General features: G+C 42.2%; 1 protein-coding gene across 6 annotated transcripts; it reads right to left on the reverse strand.

Moving 5' to 3' along the window:
• Positions 1-412: 412 nt before the first annotated feature.
• Positions 413-21,686, reverse strand: wdr90 (WD repeat domain 90). Of its 6 annotated transcripts, none has more exons than XM_027024773.2 (42): positions 21,375-21,686; positions 20,895-20,986; positions 20,392-20,562; positions 20,170-20,308; positions 18,461-18,631; positions 18,204-18,330; positions 16,470-16,537; positions 16,220-16,332; positions 15,761-15,982; positions 15,573-15,638; positions 15,393-15,461; positions 15,153-15,263; positions 14,809-14,954; positions 14,521-14,578; positions 14,154-14,272; positions 13,725-13,886; positions 13,452-13,582; positions 12,939-13,055; positions 12,586-12,821; positions 12,172-12,317; positions 11,845-11,975; positions 11,121-11,251; positions 10,645-10,800; positions 8,734-8,862; positions 8,397-8,527; positions 8,214-8,281; positions 7,975-8,118; positions 7,465-7,742; positions 7,272-7,374; positions 7,001-7,122; positions 6,592-6,748; positions 6,048-6,238; positions 4,112-4,280; positions 3,851-3,977; positions 3,527-3,698; positions 3,258-3,380; positions 2,904-3,075; positions 2,539-2,669; positions 2,320-2,463; positions 2,074-2,190; positions 1,015-1,099; positions 413-905 (listed from the first exon to the last, which is right to left on the reverse strand). In XM_027024773.2, exons 1-42 carry the CDS (start codon positions 21,394-21,396, stop codon positions 748-750), a joined length of 5,625 nt encoding a protein of 1,874 aa, XP_026880574.2. In that variant the 5' UTR covers positions 21,397-21,686; the 3' UTR covers positions 413-747. The 6 variants fall into 6 exon arrangements, 5 of the variants coding, with proteins under 5 accessions (XP_026880574.2, XP_026880576.2, XP_026880573.2 ...); XM_027024775.2 differs by having other exon boundaries at positions 8,214-8,251; positions 20,392-20,568; XM_027024772.2 differs by having other exon boundaries at positions 20,392-20,568.
• Positions 21,687-23,542: the final 1,856 nt, after the last annotated feature.

The following is a 23,542-nucleotide window of genomic DNA, read 5'->3' on the forward strand; positions in this document are numbered from 1 at the left end:
CTCTCTCATGTTGGGGTGGCATTGAACTGCAGGTCCAATTTCCACTAGAATGTCACAGTTGCTGAATGAAATGATTGTGTCTATTAGTGTCTATTATAAATCACCAAAACTGTTGTTGCTCAGAAATCAGCATTTAACAAACTACTAAAAACAATTCATTTTTACTCTCTAAAATGTATAGACTGAGCAATTATCATAATAACTAATTGCCCATGACAAAACATTCTGTGTCTGAAATGCTATGTCTGTGGAGTTAAAACAAAAACAATTGGCTAACCAGCCATTTACACCTAGGAGATACGACACTTTGAGGAATTAGTAGGCATATACCATATATTTATAGTATATTATGTGTGTGTAAATCAGAGATTGTGTGTGTTTAAATAAAGGAATGATAAAAATACTTTGCAGGACATTTATTTATAAACAAAATATATTAAAATCAAAATAAAATGACATTTGATCAGTTAAACTACAAATTTTAGACAAAGCACTGAAGGAAGAGCTGAACTGCAAAAGCAAACAATTTCAGAACAAGCTACTTTTGAATAACACCACAATCACTCTTAAAGAACCTATATACTTGAAATGATTAAGAAATTCAGCTAGTAACTAAACTTGGGATATGGTGGAGGTCTGTGAGGTTTTGCACAGTATGCATCAGAGGTAGTGGTCATTATATGTTGTTGTGAGTTGGCTGGTGGGTTCTAAGCAATGAACACCTATGCTTCTGAAGGCATGTGTGTGTTAGAGGCCTACTAACGTCCACAGGAAGACCTCACTGTGGGCGGCAGTGAACAACCGTGTGCCTGAGGGGCTGAAACTGCAGAGATGGACTGAGTCACTGTGCCACATGAAATCCTGGAAACGACCACTGGATGTGTCGATGAGTTTCAACACACGCTCTGGAACACAAACAGCTCACAATGAGAGAGTCAATAATCTTTAAAGTACTGACAAACATGAAAATTCACAAATTATTAGAACATGCCTTACAGCCAACAGTAAACTCACGGTTTGATCCAGTGACAAGAAGCTTTCCTTTTACACATGGACTGAGAGACAGAGCCCAGTCTGTCAGAGAGACTGTCCTCAACACCTATCACACACACACACAATATGCCTATTTGAATTGCGTTTTTCCTCAGATTATGTCAATATTAGTATTAAATCTGGGTCTGTGTGTAGATACATGTTATTGTTACGGTCAGCTGTAGGTTTTTTTTCCTATATCTTATATAGTGTTGGTGTGTGTGACTGGGCTCATGATAACTTCCTCATAATTGAGCTGAAATAGGTTTCCCCTTTAAATGTGTCAAAAAATGCAAGAGCTCCTATTGGTGAAAACTGTTAAACTTTCCAAATTTCAAATGCATCACTGCTTACATCTTGACCTACACCCAATTTACATCCAGTTTTGTTATTTTTAATTGAAGAGTCAATTGAAACTCATTTTAGTCTCGCTACAGCCTGGTAATGCTTATTTATATGCCATTACACATAACTTTGTGCAGTGTGACGGGGCTGACCAACTCTGGTCCTGGTAATCTTCCACTGTGACTGAAGTGCCAAGCACAGTCGAAAACAACTGATCCAGTTAATCAAGGCCTTCAGCTGCATCTAAACAGGCCTCTTGTTAGTCAGACCTGTGTAATACTGTGCTGACTGTTCTGATTTCTGATTTTAGTTGGATCATTAAGTAATGCATTAAGGGGGGGTGGGGGGGGGTGATGGTGTGAATTTGCCATCAAGCTTAATTAGACAACAGAAAGTTCGCTCTTCCTAGGTGGTGTAATTAGTTAAATACTAGGGTGTGTGTGTGTGTGTCTGTGCACACCTGTTGCATGCATGGACATGCCTAGTCAGTGTCTATGACCACGATTCCATGTTCCTTTTCCAGGCTGTGAAAGTTTAGTTCTGTTGGGTGACCAAAAATGTGGATGTGTGGGTCTCAGGTCTCTGTGCTGGCACTGAATGCAAACTCATCTTTACTTGCCTCTGCTCAAACTGTGTGAGTGAGTGAGTGTGTGTGTGTGTGTGTGTGTGTGTGTGTGTGTCCCTTTGTACTTGTACCTGTTTCTTTTTCAGACAGTAGAAGGTAAGTTCCTTCTGGGCAGCATAGCCAGTATAAACCACTACCCCTCTCTCTGGACTGAAGGCTGCCACACTGGGCGGTAAGCTTGCCGCATCCTGATTGGTCAAGGAGTGTTCATTCAAAGCAATCAATTAATTTAGATAACTTTTCTGATTGGACAGAAATTGTCACATAGTGATTTGGATAACACCACCTGCTAGGAAACGCTTGTCTGTACTGATTACCTCAGGCGGTGATGGAGCAGGAAATGTCAGCCAATCAAGAAGCTCGCATTTGTCCTTTGTCCAGTCAGCTGCCCAGATGCTGACACGCCTATCAACACTGACAGCCAACCAGAGCTCGTTGCCCTCCAGACCAAACTCCTTATACTGTTAGTCATAATCAGGTTAATAATAAAGTCACAGAGTAAAAAACAATGCTGTGCTTAGAAAAGATTGTCAGACCTGCTTGTCAGTGCACTGTATAGTGGTGATGGGTGCACCCTTGTGGTCATTAAAGATGCGTAAAGTTACTCCTGTAATGGGACAGCTCACTACAACACAACCATCTCGTCCTCCTGAAAGCAACACCTGACCTGCAAATTAAATACAAAGTCAGCATACACGCACCCTTCTCTAATACACCTGATCCAACTAATCAGTGTTTTCAGAAGTCATTGACCGTAGCATATCAACTGGTTTATATACTTCTGTTTAGCCTGCACTTTCAAGCTTCACTACATTAATGTTGTCCACTAGTGAGTTGCGAGTAATGAAGCTGAATAATGCCAGAGGAAGAAACACACAGGGTGGAAACAGCGCCCCCTCACCGTGCTCTGAGTACTGCAGGGCGCAAACAGCGCTACGCTGGGGCTGTAGGCGGAGCTTCATCTGGGCCTGTGCCACGCTGAAGATCCTCACAAAGCCGTCGCTGTAGCCTCCAGCCACAGCCCTGCCACCATCCACAACGCACATTGGGCCCCAGCACACACACTCACAGCTCTGAGAAGAGGAAGACAACAAACCCTGGTAAGACAGTGGTAAATGAGCCTGTAATTCCTACTGTTTAGCTGCAGAAATAAGAACAATGTTGCCATTGGCCACTCAGGGGTGGGAAGGGAATTGTGATGTCTAGTTTGAACTAAAAGGTAATGAGAAGCATGTTATGTTCAGTTGTGACTTACCTGGTTGAGCACCTGGAACTGCACCAGAAGCTCATTGTTAGGCAACGCCCACACCCTTACACTGCCGTCCTGCCCGCAGGTGACAAAGTGCTGCTCATCTGGGCTACATACCACCCCGTTTACCTACATGCGCGCACACACACACACACACACACACACACACACACACACACACACACAGGTATTTCCTACACTTTAGTCCCTGGTTTTTGTGTGTGTGTGTGTGTGTGTGTGTGTGTGTGTTTACGCACGTGCCCGTGTGTATGTACCTTGCTCTTATGACCACTGATGAGGCGTATACTAGTGTTATCGGGCCAGTTGATGTACCACAGAGTTCCTGCAGTCGTACCCACAATCCCCATGTCCAGGACATCATCAAATGCCACACTCACCACTGTCCCATCCAGTATCATCTCCTGCTCCAGTAACACTTGAGTGTTCCTGATTGACAAGCCAGCCAGCCAGCCAGCAAAAGTGGTCAGACACACTCAGATCAAACAGTAGTGCAGCATTAATGTGGCATTTCTGTGTATCAGAACAACTAGTTATGAGCTCACTCTAGGTTTGTGTGTTTAGATTTGTGTGTGTTTTACCGGCCCTGTTGGTTAGTTGTCCCGCTGTTTGAAGGTCGGAGATTTTGGACTGCTGCTACTGACCACAGTCTCAACTTCTTAGTGTTACTGCCAGTGACCAACCTATTACCATGGCAAAACATCACACCTACACACACACACACACACACACACACACACACACACACACACACAAACACCTTTCACCTTAATTCATGGAAATGTACAGCTCTAGCACACAGTGAAATGAATACGTGGATCCACAAGATGAGATATCCTCACCAATCTCGCCATCGTCAGCCTCCCAGGTCATAAAGCAGCGGTGTGTGTTGCAGTCCCACACACACACGCGTCCACCGTTTGTTCCCGTAAACAAAATGGAGTTGAGGGTGTAGCACAGGCACGTCACCTCCGCCTCCCCAATCTCCGATGGCAACTCCACTTCCTTCACCTGGGAAGCACGTCAGAAGCACCAGACATCTGAGAGCCTTTAAGGATCTCACCTGTTATGTCCTCCTTACGGTTCTTTTCATGTGGCTGGTGTAAACTGTATATCCCTAATTTGTACCATAACAGTAGCCCCTAAGTACACTGCATTCCACATTATTATGCAAATTGCATTTAAGTGTCAAAGATTTACTTTTTTTGTTTTTCAATTAAACTCATGGATGGTATTGTGTCTCAGGGCTCTTTGGGTCACTGAAATCAATCTCAGACACCTGTGATAATTAGTTTGCCGGGTGAGCCCAATTAAAAGAAAACTACTTAAGAAGGACGTTCCACATTATTAAGCAGGCCATAGGTTTCAAGCAATATGGGAAAGAAAAAGCATATCTCTGCTGCCAAAAAGTGTCAAATAGTGCAATGCCTTGGACAAGGTATGGAAACATTAGATATTTCACGAAAGCTTAAGCGTGATCATTGTACTGTGAAAAGATTTGTGGCTGATTCAGAGCACAGCCGGGTTTGTGCAGATAAAGGCATAATGAGGAAGGTTTCTGCCAGACAAATTCATCGGATTAAGAGAGCAGCTGCTAAAATGCCATTACAAAGCAGCAAACAGATATTTGAAGCTGCTGGTGCCTCTGGAGTCCCGCGAACCTCAAGGTGTAGGATCCTCCAGAGGCTTGCAGTCATGCAAAAACCTACTATTCGGCCACCCCTAACCAGTGTCACAAACAGTTGCTGTGGGCCCAGACATACATGAAGACTCATTTCCAACAGTCTTGTTTACTGATGAGTGCCGTACAACCCTGGATGGTCCAGATGGTTAGAGTAGTGGACAGTTGGTGGCTGGCCACCATGTCCCAACAAGGCTCCAATGTCAGCAAGGAGGTGGCGGAGTCATGTTTTGGGCCGGAATCATGGGGAGAGAGCTGGTAGGCCCCTTTAGGGTCCCTGAAGGTGTGAAAATGACCTCGGCAAAGTATATAGAGTTTATGACTGACCACTTTCTTCTATGGAAAGAAACTCATGGTATGGCCACCATCCTCCCCTGACCTCAACCCTATTGAGAACCTTTGGAGTATCCTCATGCAAAAGATCTATGAGGGTTGGAGGCAGTTCACATCAAAACAGCAGCTCTCGGAGGCTATTCAGACATCCTGCAAAGAAATTCAAGCACAAATTCTCCAAAAACTCAAGTTCAATGGATGCAAGAATTGTGAAGGTGATATCAAAGAAGGGGTCCTAAGTTAACATGTAACTTGGCCTATTAAGATGTTTTTTATTGAAACAGCTTTTGATTTCAGTAAATGTGACCTCAATGCTGCAATTTCAACAAATGACCATTTTCAGTTCTTTACAAGCTATAAAATGTTTTGAAACTCTCTTGTGCATAATAATTTGGAACAGTGCATTTTGTTTCTTTATTTTTGAAAAAATTATCAGTGGGAGGTTTGTTCAATAAAATTCAATTTATACTCTAATGGTTGATGACTTGAAAATTATACTGACTGTCATTTGTATTGACCATTTAGGAAAATCAGAGAAAAATATAATTTGCATAATAATTCGGAACACGGTGTATAAACTAGCTAGTCATATGTCATTCCCTACAGCTGTGTGCACACTAGTATGTGTGTGCATGTTTAACAGGAGAGTGTGTGTGTATGTACTGGTTTCTTACACATTCTTCTTCTCATAGCCAATGAGTGTGTATAGACCTCTTCCCTTTCTCCCCGTATGTGTGCATGTGTGTGTGTGTGTGTGTGGGCACCTGTAGCTCTGCCCCGCGCCCACGTGTGTGTATGCAGCAGAAGAAGACCGCATTGTTGCCAGCGTATGCCAGCTGGCTGGTGCTGCTGGGGCTGAACGCCGCCTCGTGGAGGGGTAGGTGTGCGTTCACCGTACAAAGAAGTTCGAACGAGCATGTGCTCCACAGCGCCACCCCTGGCTCCTGGCAGTCACCTGCACATGACATTAAGTCAGATAAGCGCTTACTTACACTTACACAGGTAGGCTGACATGAGAGATGGATACTTCAGAAATAAATGCACATTTATTCCAGTTACAAAGAGGTCTAATATTATATTGTAACATGTATTCTACAATTGTACTGGAGGATTAATTCAGAGAAATAATATTTCAAAACATTACACTAATGTCCCTACAAAGACATGACATCCATACTGAGTACACTGTAAAATGACCCAGCCTTCCATCACGAGATTATTAGGTGAGGAAACATTATGGTTTATTTACATCAAAGCCAGCAGCATGACTGATAAAGATGATCAACATAGCAAGGTAATTACACTGACCTACGGAAAGGAAGTAGAGGTCGTCTCGGGAGAAAGCCAGACTCTGTACTGATCCCTTATGGTAAGAAATGCTATTTCTATGGGAACCGTCCTGAACATTCCATATGCAAATGAGGCTCTTGGATGAGGCCCCACCTCCTGATGCAGAAGCCACCATCTACACAGCCAACAGTAAAGAAAATTTATGCAAATTCCATAATTCGATGTTCATTATTGATGTACAGTGTAATTGGTATTTTTTGTGATTTAGCCTAGTAGACATTCAAAATGTGCATGTTTTATAATTTTTAAGCATAAATATCTAAAGCTAAATGATCATTAATGAACACTGTGAACTAATATGTCTCTCTGTCAACTGGTATGTCTCTCTGTCAATGCATATGATCATTTTTTCTGCAAGCAGTAGTACCTGAGCGTCATGGGTGACAGCGAGGGTTGAGATCTCCTCTGTGTGGCCAAGCCAGTGTCTCTGAGAACCAGTTTGAAGATTCTCTACTACCACCACACATCCACAGGAGTATACAAACAGTCCTGTATACACACACGCAAATAGAAATCTATGACTACATCCCATCCACATCAGAACATTTTTCAGACACAGACACACACACACAAACTTACACACACATGCAACAACAACAACAACAACAACAACAATACACAAAATAACTATTCTTTACCTGTGTCAGGATTCCAGGCCATGTTACTCCGCCCATTGCCATTGTAGCCAACCACAGCCTTGAGAGTCAGACCCTCCTGTCCAGGAGGCGGGGCTACAGCACTCTAAAATGGATTGGGAGAAAGTTAATTTTCCAAAATATGAAGAATGTATAAAACTTATGAACAAATTATTAACTCATGAAAAATGTGCACTTGGTCCAGTGTGGAGGTCCTGTAGCAAGGTTTGAAGTGTTTGTAACAGTCAGGTCGGATTGGCTTTGAATCGTCTCCGTTTTCCTGTGCTGTGACCTGATTGGCTAACTGAAAACTGATTGAGTTTACACCCTCAGTCCTTTCAATAATCCGTAGGAAGGAGGCATGTCTGGGAGCAGGATAGCAGGTGGGGTCACTGGAGTGGGCGGGGTCATGTGAGTGGATGGGGCCAGGCTGCAACTCCTCTATGTCACTGGAAAGCGACGCAAAAGATGAATCTGTTTGGAGACACAGAGCCTGAGTAAAACTTCACAATTAACACAAATTTTATCGATCACCAAATGAAAATTTCCTAGAAATGCATATGTAATGAGCACATCAAAGGACAAAGGTCAAAGGTACATTATGACAAAACAACACACTCAGATACTGTCAGATGTCATGAACAGCATAAGTACTTATATGAACAAATGTGAATACACAGTTATTAAAACTTGTACACAGATTCACCTCCATGTCCTGCCTTCCATGCGGCACTCACATCCAGAACGGGAGGAGAAGAAAAGGGGCGGGGTACTGCCAGCCGAGGCTCCCCATTGGATAAAATTCCATTAAACTCTGTCTTGGACTGTTGACACTTGGACTGCCTTGGGCCTGAAGATATCAGAGGTTAATTCAATTGTAGTTTACTGTTTAATTCTGAACATGGATTGGCTTATTTAAATTAAAAATTCCCACCCCCTCTTCACCTGTCTCAGGAAGAGAGTCCATCCGACCCTTACATGGTCTAGGAGGAGAGAGGACAGCAGTTGGGGACCTGAGATTTTTGGTTGTTTTTTTTTAAATAACAAAGAGAATGGAAAGAACAAGTTCACAGACACGCGTGTGCATTTTTTTTCTTTTTTTGTACCCTAAATTTGGACAGATTTTACCTGCAGCCTGACATTTCCTGTGGGTGGGCCAAAAAGTCCCAGAAGAAGACAGCATCACCCACTGAAACCACACCCATCTGGTCAGGTGTAAAGATCACTTGTGTGATGGGCTCAGAGTGACCAATGAACACCTGTCCCACACATGCATACACACACACACACACAAACACACAAAAGAAAAATACTCTTTAGAAAACCTTCAAAGACAATATGAACCTTTAAAAACAGCTGTGCCAATCTAAAAATCATTACAAAACAGTAAAATGATCCACAAGGTCATGTTATATTTTAAACATCAGCAGTGGTTTCCAGCATCAAGACAGAAAAACATGGGCACCTGTGAATTAATGTCCAGTTTCATGTTGTAGTCCCAGACTTTCACTGTGGTGTGTCCGGCAGTGAGTAGGTAACGGCCATCCTTACTGACAGCCAGAGACGAACACTGGTGTTTATGTACCTTGGATACCTGTGACACCATCATACACAGTACAAAGAAAAACATACAATTCAAAACAGATACAAACGCATGCACGCATGCACATACACCAACACACACACACACACACACACACACACACACACACACACACACACACAGTAATAACATTATAACAATCTCAATGCAATTCAGAATGGACAGAGGTATCCGTTTATAAATATATATTATAGAGGTTATAACAAATGCTGGAGATGTGGTGTCTGGCTGCATGTCAAAGTCTGAGACAACATTGAAAATATGAAGAAATGAAAGAATAAATGACTAGGCCTCACACATCACTGAATACATGAATGAATGAATGAATGACCAGGCCTCACACATCACTGAATACATGAATGAATGAATGAATGACCAGGCCTCACGCGTCACTGAATACATGAATGAATGAATGAATGAATGACCAGGCCTCACACATCACTGAATACATGAATGAATGAATGAATGACCAGGCCTCACACATCACTGAATACATGAATGAATGAATGAATGAATGACCAGGCCTCACACATCACTGAATACATGAATGAATGAATGAATGAATGACCAGGCCTCACACATCACCGAATACATGAATGAATGAATGAATGAATGAATGAATGACCAGGCCTCACGCATCACTGAATACATGAATGAATGAATGAATGACCAGGCCTCACGCGTCACTGAATACATGAATGAATGAATGAATGAATGAATGAATGAATAGGCTTCACACATCACTGAATACATCAATGAATGAATGAATGACCAGGTCTCACACATCACTGAATACATGAATGAATGAATGAATGAATGACCAGGCCTCACACATCACTGAATACATCAATGAATGAATGACCAGGCCTCACACATCACTAAATGAATGAATGAATGACTAGGCCTCTCACATCACTGAATACATGAATGAATGAATGAATGACCAGGCCTCACACATCACTGAATACATGAATGAATGAATGACCAGGCCTCACACATCACCGAATACATGAATGAATGAATGAATGAATGAATGACCAGGCCTCACGCATCACTGAATACATGAATGAATGAATGAATGACCAGGCCTCACGCGTCACTGAATACATGAATGAATGAATGAATGAATAGGCTTCACACATCACTGAATACATCAATGAATGAATGAATGACCAGGTCTCACACATCACTGAATACATGAATGAATGAATGAATGAATGAATGACCAGGCTTCACACATCACTGAATACATCAATGAATGAATGACCAGGCCTCACACATCACTAAATGAATGAATGAATGACCAGGCCTCACACATCACTGAATACATGAATGAATGAATGAATGACCAGGCCTCACACATCACTGAATACATGAATGAATGAATGACCAGGCCTCACACATCACCGAATACATGAATGAATGAATGAATGAATGACCAGGCCTCACGCATCACTGAATACAAGAATGAATGAATGAATGACCAGGCCTCACGCGTCACTGAATACATGAATGAATGAATGAATGAATAGGCTTCACACATCACTGAATACATCAATGAATGAATGAATGACCAGGTCTCACACATCACTGAATACATGAATGAATGAATGAATGAATGAATGACCAGGCTTCACACATCACTGAATACATCAATGAATGAATGACCAGGCCTCACACATCACTAAATGAATGAATGAATGACCAGGCCTCACACATCACTGAATACGTGACAAAATGAATGAATAACCAGGCCTCAGTCATTGCCCTCACCTCCCTCAGCAACCGGCCAGTGCTACTGTTGATCCAGAGGATTTTATTGGCCGATGTGGTGACAAGCAGTTGAGCAGATGGGGAGAAACAAACTCGCAGTGCTGAGTCCAGCGTGGTGCTCTCAACATCTAACACACTCACATCGATACGCAGTAACTGCAACACACACACACACACACACACATGCACACGCAGACATGTGCAGATACATGGGCGCATGCACGTGTGAGCACAGAAATGAACAATAAAGAATCAATAATATTACACAGGGGTTCAACAAGGGTCAAGTGTAAGGCCTTTTTCTTTTTAAAATTATTTAAACATATTAATGCTCAAAAATGTGAAAGTTATTTGAACATTACTTTTAAGAGTACATCGCAAACACTGTAACTGTAATTGAATGTTAACACTACAAACTCAATTGCTATGAGAAAACTAGGCATAATTCATATATTAAATATGCTCTTTCACTGTACTTCATCAAGTGAGTGGGCATCCATGATGGTTACAGTGTATTCCGTTGGACCGACAAAAGCAAGGTGGCGACTGTCTGAGCTCACAGCCAGAGCGCCTGGTCCCCGATCCATGCCACGTGCAACTACATTACCTTAGAAACACATTCGACACCAGGAGTACATCAGTCACGGAAATCCAGATTTCATTAACATTCCATGTTTACAACATAAACATCAGGTAGCTCAGACATAGTCACTATGTAGAGCACAGTTGCAACGATATATCTTACACTGTGCCTGTGTTTCCTAAGCAACCTACACTGCTATATCAAAACAAGCAATACTGTACATTGCATAAATATACATGTACTCTGTAGGATATAATTAGTTCAGTCAGACAAGCATATAATAACTTCAGGTTTGCTGGTGGTTGTGAACAAAATGCTTTGAAATTCATATTTGACAATAAAATCTGTACCATTCCCAGATACTAACAATCAATAAACAATGTTTTAAATACTATACTGTTCTGGATGCCTCTGGCAGAGGTACTTTAAGGGCGAAGCTTTCTTCCTTAACCATTCTCTCTTCTGAGCTTACCGTATCAAAGCCATAAATAGTGCAGACAAACGCCTTTACCAGAGGTGTGAATAAAACTTTAATATCAGAGTATTTCTCTGGTTAATAAAGATATTATATCAACGTTAATTATTGTTAGGAAAGGCTGAGGGTTAGGGTTAGTGACCTAGCACGCGGAGGATGTGGTAGTCAGGCTGCTTGGTGCTGTAGAGAGCCAGGTGTCCGAGTGAGCAGGCACTATAGAGGTGGTTACCATCAGGGGAAAACAGCACACCCACCACAGGCCCTCGATGCTGTCTGCAGGGGCACACACAACCAGCACGTTAACAGGGGTCAGTGCATGCGTGTCTGTCTGTGTATAGCCATAGCTCTGCGGGTGTGTGTGTGTGTGTGCACGTGAGACAGGTGTTGATTGGTCACTCTGAGCCTATCATACAAGTGAGCTGAGCAGATGGGTGTGGTTTTAGTGGGTGATGCTGTGCGTGTGTTTTACCTGTGCTGTGCCTGTAAGCTGGATGTGGGAATGTCAAACACTCTGACAGCTCCAGAGTTGGAGCCACAGGCAAAGACAGGCAGGCTGGGATGGAACGCCACAGAGCATGGAGCATCATTATCCTCCTCAGACACAAAGTCATACAGCTATACAGAGGGAGAGAATGAGTGAGTGAGTGAGTGAGTGAGTGAGTGAGTGAGAGAGAGGAAGAGACAGAAAGAGAGACAGAGAGCAAGAGACTGGGACACAGTGAGAGAGTTAGACAGAGAGCAAGAGAGTCAGAGAGCAAGAGAGAGGGACAGAGCATGACACAGAGCGTGAGTGAGTCAGAGAGCAAGTGAGAGACAGACAGAGAGAATGAGAAAAGGGAGACAGGAAGCAAGGGTTTCCTAGAACACATAGGACTGTGCTGACCTGCTGTGCTGAGTCCATGGCCCACACCCGGACTGTGCAGTCTTTGGATGCCGTGGTGATCTGCCTTTGGACTCCATCCACGCTGAAGCCCAACACTGTCGCAGTGTGGGACCTCATCAGTGTGCGGTAACCACGACTACTGACATCCAGGTAGCCAAGGTTACCTGTGCTGGTGGCCGCAAGGACACTCAGACCATCAGAGGAAACATGCACTAGACTAAGTGGACCTTCGTGTTCTACATACATGCACACACACAAGACAACACCACACAAATTACTTAAAAATACAAAACAAACAACCACCAACATATAAAATCACTGGTCAGTTGAAGAGATTGACCGTTGCTACTAACCCGCCTCCAGAAAGACAGAGGAGAAGTCGAGAGGCCAGAGACGCAAGAAACCGTCCTCTGAACCTGTAGCACAGAATGCACCACACACACTAATACTGTTCACCGCAATGCCTGGACCTACACACACACACACACACACACACACACACACTTTAAAAATACAAATAAAAAAGTACTAATCAGAACTGGCAGAATAATGAGTCTGAACGGACTGATGTACTATGACCAGCCGTACTGAAATGAAAGCAGATGAAACAGTGGCACAAGTAAAATCATTTCACTGAACAAACTGTATTATTATTTTTTTGCTCTCTGTCCCAGTCTTAGTTTCAAATACAGTGAGCTCAGGAAGAGATACAGCAATTTAGCATGCGTTATGGACAAAGCTGGCATAACTGCACTATCTGTGGCAGGCTGCCACAGCAGTCAGTGTATTTTGGGCAGATGTCCTGTGCACATCCTAGACACTCTATCTCACCTGTGTGTGCACCTCTTGGACTCTCTCTGCCTCACCTGTGTTGAAAGTCTGCTTCTCTCTGCGGTGGGCATGGCTCTGCTGAGCTGGGAGGAGCCTCCTGACATTCTTGATTGCAACGGAAACATAGTCAATGTCCAGGATGTGGCCACTCCTACTGCTGGCAAACCTGCAGGACAGAGAAAAGTTGTTCACACCATGTGAACACACACTCTTCACAAGATGTTACTTACCAACATTCTTGGTTATGAACATCTGAAAACACACAGGATGGTTGATATTTTAATGTGTGTGTGCGCGCACGCTCTCACAGCGCACGGTCGTCTGGCGGCCGGTCAGGTGTGTGACCCTGCTCAAAGTCGAGGTCGGTGAACTCCAAGCTGTGGTACTCTCCCAGGTTAACAGGGCAGGACCGGAGGGAGCTCCCTCGGACGCGCCACAAACGCACGTTACCCATGCCACATGACACCATTCTTCTCACACAGACATGTCAGGCATGCATGCACGCAAGTACAGAAACATCCAAACCCAAACAAATAATTACAAACATGCAAAAAAGCATAATTACACTTAGATCAAGAAAACAACTCAACTCTTTGTTCACTTTCCCCTAGGAAATGAAAACAAGACAGGCACAAGCACTCACATATACAAGCACTTATGCAGGTTAAAGTGCATGTGTGTATAGCAGAAAAAAAGATTATCAGTATATTTGTTTGTGTGTGTGCCAGAGTGTATACCGTGTGTCGTCAAAAAAGGCAATCTTCATGGTCTGAATGTCAACATCTGTGTGAGCTTTAGCTATGACTGAGGCCACACCGCCTTTAGGGACATGCTGTGTATTCCAAACCACAACCATCTAAACACACACGAGCACAAACACACACATACAAATCCACGAAAAAAACAAAAGATCTAAATACATAAACCCATCAATAAGAAAATGCTCTTTCAGAATCATTTATGATGTTAACCCCAATAATTAAACAAATCTTAAAACATATAAATACAACACAGCAATTTGAATTGGCCATCAGTATAAATGTGCATTGATGCAAAAATAAGTATGAGCTGGCTACAGTGGAGTGTATGAGCTGCCCAACTCACAGTTCTGTTGTGTGTGTCTTTCCCCACTCCACATAGAACTCCTCCACTGTAGGAAAAACTGGAGACACAACACAAATTAAGACAATCATTAGGAAATTGAATTTTGGAGCAGTGTGGGTGTGCCTCTGTGTTTGCATGCACACCTGACTGAGTTGAGTGTAAATGTACCTGAGTGAGTGTGTAAATGGGAGTGGGGTGTGTGTGTGGGTGTGTGCACGCATGTTTGGATTTACCTGGGTGAGTGGAGTGTCTGTGTGTGTGTGGGTGGGTGGGTGTGGGTGTGTGTACCTGAGGGAGTGGAGAGAGTGTGTGTGTGTTTTGATCATAGTTAGACACTGCCCTTTGCTGTAGCTCCAGAGCCGAACCACACAGTGTGTGCCTGTTTGAGCAGAGGCCAAGAGAGACGATTTTGTGTTCAGTGCCAGTGCAGAGACCTGAGACACAGAGAGACACAAACACACAGACACAGACACACACACACACACACACACACACTCACACAAACACAAACACACAACACAAATCCGTCAACATTAACCAGCTTCTATGATATGGAAACCCTTCTCCAGCAAACAGATTCACTCCATATGCCACACATGCATACAGTATGTGTGCTTATGTGTGTTACACACTTTGTCTGTGTGGCCAATGAAAAATCGCTGGTGACCAGACAAGACCTTCATGCTGACAATGATGGCATGACATGGATACACCACCTCCTCCCCATCATGGGCCCATGCAGCCTAGAGAGATAGAGAGAGAGAGAGAGAGAGAGAGAGAGAGAGAGAGAGAAATAACAGGGGACGGTGAGAGACCTGTATTAACTGAAAGAATGGTAGATGTCTCATTTGTGCTGCATGTGTCACACTTACACATCTCATTGTGGCCCCACCAAAGCCAATGATCTTGTTCAACTTGAGTATGGGGTCAGGGTGTAGCTTCTGAGAGGAAAAAAACCAAAACACACACACACACACACACACACACAGTCAGTTTTCAATAGACAAATTAAGTAAAACGTATGTGTGTGTCTTCCATGAAATGTGTCTTACATATCGCTGTTTTGCAGGTTTGGTAGAAGCCAGATGAAGAGGTTGAGGAACAGCTGCATTAACCACCTAAAGACAAAACAGATCAGTGCAGGATATCCCTTTCCACTGAGTTTGGGTTCAGTTAACCTGTGCACAGTGTGCATACTGCCCTTCAGAATCACATCCCTGGCAGGTCTCAGGCTACTCACTGCCACTTCCTCATTGTCTGTGGAGCCTGCGGTGACATCATCCTCACTGTTGCAGTGAGCAAACACATGCACGCCATCTCCGTCATCACGCGTGACACTGTTGTCCTCCTCTTGACCCTGTGACCCAAGACCTGCCAACCTTGGACTGTTGCTGTTTTTGAAGGGCATGGAGGTCAGCTCTGGCAGACTGGAGGTGAGGAGCAGCGCGTGTTGTCTAGCACGCTGGATACACACACACACACAGAAATAGTGAGAATTATTAAATATACAAAACTAGTTGGATAAAGGCTTTTATAGCTAACGTTTAACAGCTTTCAGATGGGAATAAAACAGTTGTGCATGTACAGATGGACTGTAAAATGTCAGTGGTAAAAGTAGTCGCATTGCAACGTGGGAACTGCAGGAACAAATTACAGCACACACACGAATGGACATGCGTACACACACGTGCACACTCACAGGTTTGGGTGTGGTGATTTGCTGGATGAGGGAAACACGGTCCTGCACATTCTTGCTGATGCTCACACAGCGACTCTCCTCTCGATAAAGCCCCTCGCTAGCTCCAAGCTCCTCTAACAGAGACAGAGAGGGTGTGAGACAGTGAGATAGGACATGAGACAGAGAGGGAGTGAGACAGGACATGAGACAGAGAGACAGCAAGACTGTGTGTATACAGTATCTGCATGGAAACTGTGTTTTCAACACTTACTTGGAGGTGGATTGTTGAGTCCTTTCTGTATGGAGTCAAATGGCATCTTTGTACCATCTGAGGGAAACCTTTGAAAACACACATGCAATGAGGATTACTTTTCTATAACAGGATGGTTCTAGTCATTTTAATGAGGCACAGCATACACACAAACAATTACAAATGTCCTACATGCCTTTGACAAAATACATCTCAAGTAAACATGAGACAGGGATTGCAGGATTCGGTTCCAGAATATTACCCAAGGTGCCTCAGGAAAACAATGTTCCTAGTGCTAGCCTCTGCATATGAAGAGAAAGGTAGCCTCACACAGCATGTAATATCGGTTTAATATGCATACTTAGGCAGAATCATTTTTGCCTTTTTATTAATTCATATTCACCAAATTAGCTCAAGTACCTAAAACACCAGCCCCCAAATCATTGATACATTAGGGTTACACGCAATATCTAGCCACACATTCATAACATCTGAGCCAACCACTTCACAACACATTCATGAATATTTGACAGCCTCATTATGCATTTAAGTAAATCTTGTTATATGTAACAAAGGGGGAGGGGTGTGTAAAATCAGTCCAGGGATTATTTCAGCTTAATTACAGACACTCAATACCATGTATGATGTTTGGAGTCAATGTGTAAGACAAAAACCACTACCTTTTAACATAGTGCATGCAGATTAATGATGTGATTTTAAGTACAAAAGTCAACGGTCAGAAAGAGTTCTCAGTCCCAGGGACATGAGTACAACCCAGGCGACTAAAGACAGACTAAAGACATCACATCACCTGTAAACTTTTACATTAACAGCTGTGCCCAGTGTCAAGCAACTGCTTACAGCCAAGTAGGAGTAAACAGACATAAGCAACTATAATATATTAGAATTCATGGGTATTGAGGCTCGATTGTGTCCACTTGCATTATTTCCTTAATAAAAGTCAAAGAAATGAAGGCTAACGCCAAAGGAAGTCACCCACATGGATTGCATTTAGAAAATAATTTAATGTAGGCGTGTAATTTGGGCTAAATATTGGTGACTAGTCCACGATACAATACTCATCATGATGCATGGTTCGTGATTCGGTAAATCATGATGCATCCTAATATCACAATTGGATCACAATTCTTTAAGAGATTTATCTATAAAGGCTATAGAAGAAATCTATACACTGGTCTTCAGTATATTTCCATCCATAGGCTTTAAGCTATAGCTATGAATAAACAAAAACAAATATAAATAAATTATAAATTATAAATAAATTTAAAGCATTGATAATGTGATGACAAATACAATATCAATACAACAATATACTGCAGTATTGGCACAGATTTAATTTTAATTCAACACATTGCACACTAAGTACTAAGATGGGGCAAAGGCCAGTTATTTGTTGAGTATGGAAATTTAAAAGGTGTGTGTGTGTGTGTGTGTGTGTGTGTGTGTATGGGGTATGGTAACAAAAACAACACACTAATAAAACACACAAAAAAAGCAAGATGTGCAGCTCACCTAGGGCTGAGGAAAGTTCACTTTCTTCACTTTGAGTGAAAGCAGAAATAACTTAATGTATTATTACTCTGCTAAAAGTAAAACTCAAGGATTCAAAAGAAAACTAAATGTAAGGTAACAATATTAAACTGTTAATGAGTAAAAGTTGAGTCTCCAAAAACAAAAGTATGGTAAATGAATAGTGGATTACTGCATCAAACTAATGCCCCATCCTGAGCTCACCTGATGTAGTCGTAGAGATCATGCCAGCTGCTGCCCTTTGGCACAGGGAAACACATCTCTCTGGGCATGGGAGCAGTGCCCTCTGACAAAACCATGCCAGCCTGCCGGAACTCGGAAAATGACAGACCTGGAGAGATAAAAAAAAAAAAAAAAAAAAAGAGAGTGATGATAATTAATTATTGAATTACTATATAGGGCCAGAGATGGTGAAGTCTATATGCATCTGTGTAATTGTTTGTGGGTGCGCGTGCGTGTACCTGGGTCAAGCAGAAGGTCACTGGTGATGACGTTTTTAGTGACCATATTGGCACAGAGTCTGATGCTCTTCAGGTGGCTGTGTGTTCTGTTCAGGTAGATGGAAAGCACATATCGCAGGTCCATCACTAGACACGTCCAGCGCACAGAGGCTGGTGTTGGACCCACCAACCCTGAAACCACACAGAAACATAACAGTGATGAGAATGCTTAAAGCTGCTGTAAGCCATTCAGTTTAATAACACTTCAGCTAAACTGTCTTTACATCTTGCTAGATCCCAATAATATAGTTGCTCTAAAGTAAATAAATATAGATCAATCAACAACAAAAATTTCAACATGGTTAGGCTGTGTTAAACAAACAGGGAACTTCTTTAAAGGAGGTGGTCCTCCTTGTCTGTCCTTTATTTTGCATGTGATCTTAGGTAGAAATAAGCATGCACGTATTTTGAACAGCCTCTGAAAAAAGGTCTGAAGAGTTGAAGTGAGACTGAAGTGACAGGTGCCCAGTCGGAATTAGCAAGAACTGTAATTTGTATCCAATTACTGTCATCAGTCAATGTTTTTCCAACTTTATGTACATTAGAGAGATTATTATTATTTATTCATGAAATATGAAGGAGATAGCTCAATTCTCAACAAGGCAGTGGTATGAATGTAATTGTATCATTCTGACTGACAAATGCAGATTTAAAGTGCAGCTTTCTTTGCAAAAGTCTTTACTAGCTCTTTAGTAATGTTACTGAGGATTTCATTGTATGATCACACTAACATCTACTTTTATAAATATAGACCATTTATATGGCCTTTGCAAAAATATATAATTTTAGTAGAAATTAGCTTGAAGGATTACAAGTTAGTCCAATAGTGCACTAGTTCTGGGCACAACTAACAATAAAACAAATAAAAATCTGTGTTTTAAACCAACTGTATTAATAAGCGCACATGGCCTGGTGACAGTCTTGAATTGTGTAGTGTCAGCTAAACACTCTTTTATGGTATGATGATATCAAATACCAACACTGCGCTTTACGACGGTGACCACAGTGGGTATGTGGTCCAGGCCAACGGAGGCATTGACGGTTGTGTTCGCATTTGTTCTGTCTTTTCGTGTGGATTGCGTTGAAAAACAATAAAAATATACTCACAAAAATAATTCAATAAATTACTGCCACAGCTACAAAAGAAAGATTGGTATTTTCAAACATTTCCTCTCATTTTATGGAAATACATGTATGTACCTTAATAGATGTGACAACTAGTGCTTTTAGTTTTATTTTTTGGCCTTGCTCAAGCCAAAGGCCACAAATTCTTTAAGCTGTATTTGTTAGATTGGACCAGTGAAAGTATTTTTTAAACATCAGATGGGCAATCAGTTTCAGATTTGGAGACATTTGTCTATTCAAGTCATTAGGAGCCTGGTCTTCTATGGGCAAATCTGTCCACAGCTGCTGGGTGGAGAAACTTAAAGCCCATAATAAAATGTACCAGTGCTGTCTTCCTGGCACACTGATTGAAATATTATCAAAACAAACTGGAAAATATGTCACAGATGAAAGGTGGAAACCAAGATAGTGTCCCAACCAAATGTTCTTTCATCAACACTACTTTCCACAAACACTCAAGGCAAATTAAGTAACTTGAAAACATCACATTGCTAGCATGAAATAATCCCACAGGCAGATATCATGCTTCAGGTGCAAATGTGTACCGTCTTTGGCGGTCTTAGCTGTGCTCTCGTACACTGAGCCAGACGCAGCTCCACAGAGGAGGGGGAACTGCAGCCATGTTGCCGTGGACTTAAATTCTTTGAATAAGTTGGAGAAGGACACACGGATCACCTGACCCTCCTGCTCCAATGAGAGGATTTGACAGTCAATTAATAATGCCATCACTCTCTCTCACTCTGCCTCACTCTCTCGCAGTCCGTTACCTCAGCTGCGACGTCCAGATGCACCACGAAGTGTTTATTGGGTGTGGGTCTGAACAGTAGGTAAAAATAACGGCCCGTGAGGCCCAGCGATTGGCTGCTAGTTTTGGGCAGCAGGATGAAGTTGCTGGCTGGAATGGAACCCCGGATACGAAACACGGAACACTTGAGCATCTTATCCTTCCATCAATCACGCAAAACAAAAAATAAAAAAACAAAAATAAAAATCCCAACAAATAAACAAGCAAACAGGAAAGAAAAAAGATGTGTATATTAGCATATGTACAGGCCATTGAAAACAGAGAACATAAAGATCCAAATAATACAGGTAGTATAAACATAATCTGAAAACTTAATCATGTATGCATAACAAAGGCATATGTGGCATATGCAAAAAAAGGTATAAAAGACACTCTGTGCCATACTGAGCACTAACGTTTTTAAAATCTTTTATATAAAATACAATTATTCCTACATGTACACAGTGGGTATATAGCAGCATTCACCATGTAGGTCGTAACATCGCCTTCTTTGTTGGCTTTTTTCCATTCTTCCAATTTCACGTGCTTGAACACGTTTACATACGGATGCTGCCACGCTGGGAGATGCACAGGGACGCAAGTTCAAAGACAGCGTGAGAAATGAAGGACAAAAGATTTATGACAGCTAGCATTACTCAACTCTAGTCAACAGTAATAGTAACAATAAGAGCAATGTTAATATTAGGAATAATATTGACAGCATTTCCCCAGTGATGAGCAGTACGGTGTCCTGTTTTTCACATTTTAACTGTTAGGCACAGAATAGTTAGTGAGCAACAATTAAATGGCAACACAAAGATAACACAAGCACAGGCAAACCTTGATAGGGGCGACCAATAACTTAGTTAGCTAGCGTTAGCTAGCAACGGTATAAATAATAGTTAAGTCTAAAACACAATCAGGACAGAGAAGGGGTAAAGAACGTTATTTGCGTGATTATCTTACCTCTGGAAGACATTGTTAACATGTTATTCTCACGCAGACAGAGGTTAGCTAAAGAAGCGTTTGGTACCTGTTGATATTTTTAGCGTTGCAGCTAGCTTAGCTATCTAAATGCTAAATGTTTCAGCTAACTGAAACGTTCACAGTAACTTGCTTAAACAGCGAACATCATTTTGTTTTCGTTTAGGATCTCCAGCACACTGTATGTACGTTTCACATAGCTTCAATTCATTCCTAAAACTGTTTAACCATTGTTTATTGTTGATGCTCTGGTTCATTTGGCAGGCGTTTGTTGACAAGTCGACTTCCCGCTGCAGTAGCCGCCGCTTTCAAACTGCGTGACGCCGTCTCCGTACGTTCCCAATGGACTTCTGGGAAATTGAGTAACCCCCCCCCCCCCCCCCAAAAAAAAAAAAACGTTCCAGAAAGAGTGTTTTTCAACCTTGAATTGAGTTTACTTAACATTACCCGGTATACCCAGAACTACATATTACAGTGACCACAGTCGTTGAAATGGGAAAACTGTGACTGCAGTGGGGAAATACAAAATGAAGTGGAAGATGTAGTGCCAAAGGTTTTGATGGCTTAGGAAAAGAGGAGGTTGCAAAAGAACTTAATAAGCTGTCGCCAAGATTAACCCCATGTGCCTCTCTGCTTGAATCAACAGATGGAGTATCAAAGCATATACTGCACAAGCTAAAATGGAGAAATACTCTGAAGAATTGAAGCGGTTAACACCAACTCTGTACTTTTACTCCCAAAAGCCTATGAGAATGTGAGAATTTTCAACAATGCTCTGCCACATAGTCACATCATACGCGCTTTGCAGCATCTCAAATGATCCTGGATCGACTGCAGCATCGTCCAACAGCTTATTCATGATACCTTGGCCCTGATCTCACCATCAGCAGTGAAGCCCTTTCTTGCATTGGGAAGACCCCTCAAAGGATTTTGGGGGCAAGTCAGATGCTGAAACTTCTTTGAAATGCCTTGGTTTCTTCTTAGGTATTGGAAACAAGGTGAGAGTACAATGAGTCACTCAAGAAACAAGGAGAAAGCAGGTCTGTGATTTTGCAACCCATCTCTTCATTAGCGGTATAGCAGACACAGTTTAATTTTGTAGGAAAGGCTTGAAGTTGAAGGCATAGGCAGTTCTACAGTTCTTACTATAGATGGCCTCCACAGTCAGAATCCTCTCATAGAAGGTTTCAAAGCTCTGATCAAGCCAGCTAAAGGCTGTGCCAGGACCATCTTGCAAAATCCAAAAACTATGCTTCATGGTCTGAAGGTCCAACAGTATGACAGGAGGGTGCCACTGCACTTAAATATGGCCATCATTGGCTTCATTGCAAGAAGTATGGCAGAGGTGTGCTCAACATTGATCATGGCCTTGTGAGGAACAATGCACCATGCAGATATCTTCTCACTTATACATTAAGTCAAGATTACTTGGAGCTTTTCTATGCTGCTGTCAGAGCACATAGCAGATATATCAACAATCCCAATGTGAGCCAGTTGAGAGGAGCTTACAAGTGCCAACTCAGGCTCTTGTCTAATTGAAGACAAGACTGATGTTCTTGACTCAACACCTGCCATTGTCAACATTACAGGAAAAACAGAAGTGTAGCCCGTAGAAGTGAATGTGCCTGAAGATTCAATTCCTAACTTCGCATACTTTGAGTAGTATGTTTACAATTCATCCTTTCACACTTATGATGACATCATCTCTGCAGGTCCAAAACAGCTCACAGTTCTCCAAGAAGCTCCTTATGGACATCTCTGGACAGCAAGGCATCTCTCTCTGATCACAGCTCAAAGGAACCGGTGATGTCTCCCTCAAATAGACATGGCAGCATCATTTCTGCTGGAGACTCTGCCTCTCGGATCAGAAGCTGCAGGCCCTCAAATGTTCTCCTGAAAACAGACGTGCACATTACATGTGGCCCTGTGTTCTATGACCACTGGGGGAACACAGCATGCGACATGTTTTTGAGGATCACCTGCCTTCTGGCCTGCCAATGAATGACATGACCATTACCTCTGACGGCATTACACTGGTGAATCAGTTCGGGTAAATATGTCAATATTGTTAAGCTTACATTTATAGTTTTCTAAGGTGAAAAAAATAATTTCATAACAGATGAAGACCACAGAAATAGGGTCAATAAGTG

Source organism: Electrophorus electricus, chromosome 10, assembly GCF_013358815.1.
Source record: "Electrophorus electricus isolate fEleEle1 chromosome 10, fEleEle1.pri, whole genome shotgun sequence".
NCBI classification, from domain to species: Eukaryota; Metazoa; Chordata; class Actinopteri; order Gymnotiformes; family Gymnotidae; genus Electrophorus; species Electrophorus electricus.

What these genes read in the sequence shown, in the direction of transcription:
- wdr90 (XM_027024772.2), bottom strand. Translation starts at nt 21,396, where the DNA reads ATGTTAACAATGTCTTCCAGAG. An exon ending in AAGACACACACAACAGAACT is followed by an intron (nt 14,273 to 14,520) that starts GTGAGTTGGGCA and finishes GTGTGTGTTTAG; the next exon opens with ATGGTTGTGGTTTGGAATAC. An exon ending in CTCTGTCTTTCTGGAGGCGG is followed by an intron (nt 12,822 to 12,938) that starts GTTAGTAGCAAC and finishes GCATGTATGTAG; the next exon opens with AACACGAAGGTCCACTTAGT.